The sequence below is a fragment of the Nerophis lumbriciformis genome, linkage group LG11 (genome assembly GCF_033978685.3).
Source record: "Nerophis lumbriciformis linkage group LG11, RoL_Nlum_v2.1, whole genome shotgun sequence".
NCBI classification, from domain to species: Eukaryota; Metazoa; Chordata; class Actinopteri; order Syngnathiformes; family Syngnathidae; genus Nerophis; species Nerophis lumbriciformis.
The window spans coordinates 23,089,786-23,095,785 of record NC_084558.2 but is presented as its reverse complement, the minus strand read 5'-3'; the positions used below and the strand labels follow the sequence as shown (position 1 = coordinate 23,095,785).

General features: G+C 37.1%; 1 protein-coding gene across 2 annotated transcripts in view; it reads right to left on the bottom strand.

Annotated features, from left to right (window-relative positions):
- Window positions 1-1,404: 1,404 nt before the first annotated feature.
- dnah9 (dynein, axonemal, heavy chain 9) overlaps window positions 1,405-6,000 on the bottom strand; it is a 366,284-nt gene continuing 361,688 nt past the window's right edge. For both annotated transcript variants that reach the window (XM_072914095.1, XM_072914096.1), the window contains 2 exons: window positions 4,030-4,275; window positions 1,405-2,223 (listed from right to left, as the gene is read on the bottom strand). In XM_072914095.1, the coding sequence (XP_072770196.1) occupies window positions 4,048-4,275 (228 nt within the window). In that variant the 3' untranslated portion in view covers window positions 1,405-2,223; window positions 4,030-4,047. The remainder of the gene's footprint in view (window positions 2,224-4,029; window positions 4,276-6,000) is intronic.

Here is a 6,000-nt window from a genome sequence, read left to right as displayed (position 1 = left end):
CAAACACATACCAATCGTTGGTTAGAAGGCGATCGCCGGATTCGTCCTCGCTTTCTCCCGTGTCGCTGGCTGTCGTGTCGTTTTCGTTGGTTTCGCTTGCATACGGTTCAAACCGATATGGCTCAATAGCTTCAGTTTCTTCTTCAATTTCATTTTCGCTACCTGCCTCCACACTACAACCATCCGTTTCAATACATTCGTAATCTGTTGAATCGCTTAAGCCGCTGAAATCCGAGTCTGAATCCGAGCTAATGTCGCTATAGCTTGCTGTTCTTTCCGCCACGTTTTGTGTTGGCTTCACTATGTGACGTCACAGGAAAATGGACGGGTGTTTATAACGATGGTTAAAATCAGGCACTTTGAAGCTTTTTTTAGGGATATTGCGTGATGGGTAAAATTTTGAAAAAAACTTCGAAAAATATAATAAGCCACTGGGAACTGATTTTTAATGGTTTTAACCATTCTGAAATTGTGATAATGTTCCCCTTTAAAGCATTTATTTACTCGTGTTTTTGTTTTTTTATCATAAGTGTTTATGTACTCTTAGCTCAACCAATCAAAAATGGATATGGCATATTTTACCGCTTTGTGGATTGTTTTAAACTTGCTGTTTTTCTGCCGTGGTGGCAATGCAGTGCAGCAGGTGAGAACGGTGAGGACTCAATACACCAAAGTAGGGTTGTCCCAATACCAATAATTTGGTACCGGTACCAAAATGTATATTGATACTTTTTGATACTTTTCAAAATAAAGGGAACTACAAAAAAATGCCAATATTGGCTTTATTTTAAAAGAACATTTTACAATTCAAGATTTTTGAGCGCCGTGTGTAATGTTCTATATTTTCAATGGAACATATAAAATGTTGGTGTTGTTTACTTGAATCATATTGCAGTCTGCACTCTACACGTATCTCTTATGTTTGACTGCCATCTACTGGTCACACTTATCATTACACCATGTACCATATAAAATTTCTTCGAGGTCAGTAAGCAAGCAAAACCAGAATTATTCCATATATTAGGCAAACCGGGTTTTAAGGCGCACTGTTGAGTTTTGAGGAAAAAAAATGATTTTAAGTATATATATTGTCAGATATACGATGTACCCCTGTGCTATCTACCGCATTCGGGCAGATGGGGCTCGTAAACCTGGTAAGACACCCCATATAGGAGAAGGAAATCTCAAATCTCACACATTTTTTAAATTAATAGTATTTTTACAAATATCTTTAAAGCCATCTACAGCTTGTCAATCTTCAGTCAGAACGCTACATTAGAGTTCTACAAATGTTGCACGCTTTCCTACTGTTGCACCACAACACAACACAAGACACAGACACTGCTCCTTTTTAGAAGCTTTATTGATGGCAAGAGGTCAAAGTCGAACATAATCTATGCCAAAAATCCTAAATCCAACTGCATACAGATATAAAACATGAATTAAATTACTGAATCATAAAGTTCCTGCAAACAATTAGACTTAAATCAGGGTTGTCCAAAACATGCAAAAAAATCATAAGGATGTGCGTGCATCTTTGACATTCTTCACTTTTATTTGTTTATATATAATATTTTTTTCAACACACTAAAACCACTCCATTTTAGATCAAGATATGCTAAGCTGGTAATTATATTTTAATAATTATAATGAGTGTATTGTTTGAATGTTCAATATTTAAACTTTTTACTCTTCAATGTGGCCCTAACCCTATATATATATATATATATATATATATATATATATAACGTTTACATTTGTGTCTCAAATATTCTTTCTTTGTGGGCCAATTAAAACAACCGACTTAAATGCACTTGGGCAAAGCTCTAATCTCGTGTTTCCATTAAGGCAGTTAAAAAAACTGATTTTAACGTTTTATTTATTTGAAGAAATAGGAATGGCATATGGAGAGACCGTTTTTATAAGAAATATTTAGAATAGTGTGTGCCATATCAAAACCAGTCATTGTGTTATGGAAAAGAACAACAAAACTGAAACCCATATTATAAAATAAAAAAACTGCATCGTCCCAATATGGGGGGTAAAAAACATTTCTTCCCAAAATAATTTGGCCCGGGTTTTATATTTGGCATCCCGGTGTGGGCGATGAGGCTCTAGTGGTGTAATTGTACGCACCGCTGCCTATTTTGCAGACGTCAGGGTGCCAACATTCAGCCATTGGAGATGTCCAGGTCTGGTCTTAAGCCAGGACAAATGCACAATCTGAAAGTGAGGCAAGAACACGCGTCATTTTTTTTTTTGCTCATCAGAAAACACATCAAAGCATTCTATCGAGAGATGGCTAACAATGCAGGTAATGGGGATTAACACATTTGCCAATAAATCCCTTAGAATCCTCCACCACTGTTTAATAAACATACATTATGTATATGATGTAGTCACAGGTACATTCATAACATGTAATATTTACAGTATTTTGGTAATTTCAGGCATTGCGCTACTTCCATCAACAACAACACGGAGAGCGTGTTTGCTGTTTGCCTCCACAAATCATGGCAGACTTCGTGAGAGATGACGACTACTTAGAGGATGAGCACGGAGGATGAGCTACTGGTCATAAAAGCTGAGCGGGCAGGGAGAGAGGGTGACAAGAGTCAGAACCAGCATGACTTGGTGGTGTGAGTGTGGAGCTTGCCGACAAAAATGGAGAGTTTGCACACGTTATCATCGACATAAAGGCTTTGTGTATCTGGCGAGGAGGAGACTGCATCTCAACAAATGAATTGTTGACGCTTGCAAACCCCGCACTTTTATCCACCTGACCAAAATTAACTAGAAAAGACGCGTAAGATACCATATTGATTGTGACAAGAGATGTCCGATAATATCGGCCGATAAATGCGTTAAAATGAAATATCGGAAATGATCGGTATTGTTTATTTATTTTTTTATTAAAGCAACATAAAAAACACAAGATACATTTACAATTAGTGCACCAACCCCACACTCATTCCCACAAAATGGTTGTTTCTTTCTGTTATTAATATTGCTGGTTCCTACATTATATATCAATATATATCAATACAGTCTGCAAGGGATACAGTCCGTAAGCACACATGATTGTGTGTGCTGCTGGTCCAATAGTACTAACCTTTAACAGTTAATTTTACTCATTTTCATTAATTACTAGTTTCAATGTAACTGTTTTTATGTTGTTTTACTTTATTTTTTATTCAAAAAAATGTTTTTAATTTATTTATCTTATTTTATTTTATACATTTTTTTTTAAAGTACCTTATCTTCACCATACCTGGTTGTCCAAATTAGGCATAATAATGTGTTAATTCCACAACTGTATATATCGGTTGATATCGGTATCGGTAATTAAAGATTTGGACAATATTGAAATATCGGATATCGGCAAAAAGCCATCATCGGACATCCCTAATTGTGACACGTGCTTCAATCACAGCTACTGTGTATACACAGTCGAGCCCCGCCGTGTACAAACAATACATTAAATGTGGGATAATACTTAACAGATCATTTCAATGTTAATGTGTATTAGTTCTTAGGATTGTTCTTGTTTCTCAGTCTGTACATATTGGTGTCCTATTGCATAATCAGGATTATTAACACATATCATATTGTGAGTGAGAAGCAAGGCGCGATGTCACCAGAGAATTAATTTATTGGTGTTAGCTCTTAATATAGCAATGTTGCTATAGCTTTGTTAATATGCAGGTCACGAGTGTAGAATTGTTTGTTTTTTAGAAGGCTTTCGAAGAAAAATTAATGACTACCCATTATTTCTTGTTATCAGTTTTTCCACTAAAAAGAGAGAAATGTGTTTCTTGTCTGACATAAGGGCTGTGAATGATTGGCAAAATTGCTCTTTCAATGATTCCACCGAATTCCTGTGCCAGGAGTCCCAATTAGGCTTTTTCATAAACAGAAGACGAAAATGTAAAAAAACTTTTTTTTCGCGTCTCAAAAATGTTCACAATGTGAATTGTATTCTGCTTAACGAAGGAATAAAATGTGCATTAAAATGTGGTGATGACCTACAATAAAGCAACTGGAATCCTAGATTTGCAGCAGCAAAGCCACTCCAGCGAGAGTCCACTTTGAGGGCTTTTCTTTGGTCTTCAGGTTGAAAGTCCAGACGTGCGTTGGCCCCCTTTGGCGAGTCTTGTAAACAGGACATCGGTACACGTTTCTGATATCCTGTTTGTCCACAGGCATGGCTCGGATGAAGATGACTGGCATGTTGGGGGTGAGCTCTTGCAGGCGTGCGTCCACAATCAAGCCAGTCTGACAGGAAAGGATGGGAAGGGATGACAAGCCAGTGAACAATTGAATGACACATGTCAAAGAACTGGCAGGAGTCATTAATTAGCGTGAAGTAAAAACTTGTTTATGTGCTAATTTTTCCCACCACTGAGTCTGCATTTAATTCTTGAATGATCCTGGATGACTTGAGCGATGAAGAACACTACACTGCGGCACCCTTGAAGAGTGTTTAGAAAGTCGGCTGCGTTGGAGACAAAGTCAAACTGCCCTGCCTCGAAAAACATCCTCACTGAACACACTGAAGCAGTCCCGCTAATTAATCCTCCTACATTTAGTGCCTGTGCCTGACAAACTCAAGTTTCTCCATGCATGCGTAGAGGCTTTCAGGGCTGAGTGTAAATCCTGATGACTTTGGGAAAGTCAGAGGACAAAAAGCCTTAATTGAATGTGGAAATGGTGTAAAACTTCAAAGAAGAGTCAAACATAGGATTGTGAACTGAGATGCAGATTGAACTACAAATGCATAATTGTAGGAGATTTATATACTTGCAATAAATCCCGATGAGATAGCTGCAATTTCATATTTTTATTTCATTTTTTTTCTACAGTATATTTAATTTGCTCTTATTCCTTCAACTGTTGAATTCCAATAATTATTGGCTGGAAGGCCTACAAGTAAACAAAAAGCTGTCCTTAAACCGTTTTGTGTAGAGGCATGGCTTTAAGATGTTTTAAAAACTAATAAGCAGATTTTGGCCACTAACAGTCAGAATATGTGTGCTACTCACACATAGGAGTTGGAATACACAGAAAAATCTATATCTTTTTTTAAGGTTGGTCCATACTTTTTTCAGAAACCTGTCCATTCAAAATAATGAGCTTAGCGATAAGGACCAGAAAACACAATGGGGCCGTAGTTTAAAGGGGAACATTATCACAATTTCAGAAGGGTTAAAACCATTAAAAATCAGTTCCCAGTGGCTTATTTTATTTTTCGAAGTTTTTTTCAAAATTTTACCCATCACGCAATATCCCTAAAAAAAAGCTTCAAAGTGCCTGATTTTAACCATCGTTATATACACCCGTCCATTTTCCTGTGACGTCACATAGTGATGCCAACACAAACAAACATGGCGGAAAGAACAGCAAGGTATAGCGACATTAGCTCGGATTCAGACTCAGATTTCAGCGGCTTAAGCGATTCAACAGATTACGCATATATTGAAACGGATGGTTGTAGTGTGGAGGCAGGTAGCGAAAACGAAATTGAAGAAGAAACTGAAGCTATTGAGCCATATCGGTTTGAACCGTATATACAAGCGAAACCGACGAAAACGACACGACAGCCAGCGACACGGGAGAAAGCGAGGACGAATTCGGCGATCGCCTTCTAACCAACAATTAGTATGTGTTTGTTTGGCATTAAAGGAAACTAACAACTATGAACTAGATTTACAGCATATGAAATACATTTGGCAACAACATGCACTTTGAGAGTGCAGACAGCCCATTTCAGGCGTGCTAAGAACATATATTTTTCCACGATTTCAGCACTCAGGTTAACCATACCTAAATAGACACAAAATACTGCATTACACAAGACTACCCGAATGTACTCGAATGATTGAAAAAAATAAATGTTTTTAAGCTAAATTATTGGTAAACACAGTTTATGTATAATAATTTACATAAAACCGCGAGTAATGAATAAAGTTTTCATCAATTAATATATTCTGTAGACGTACC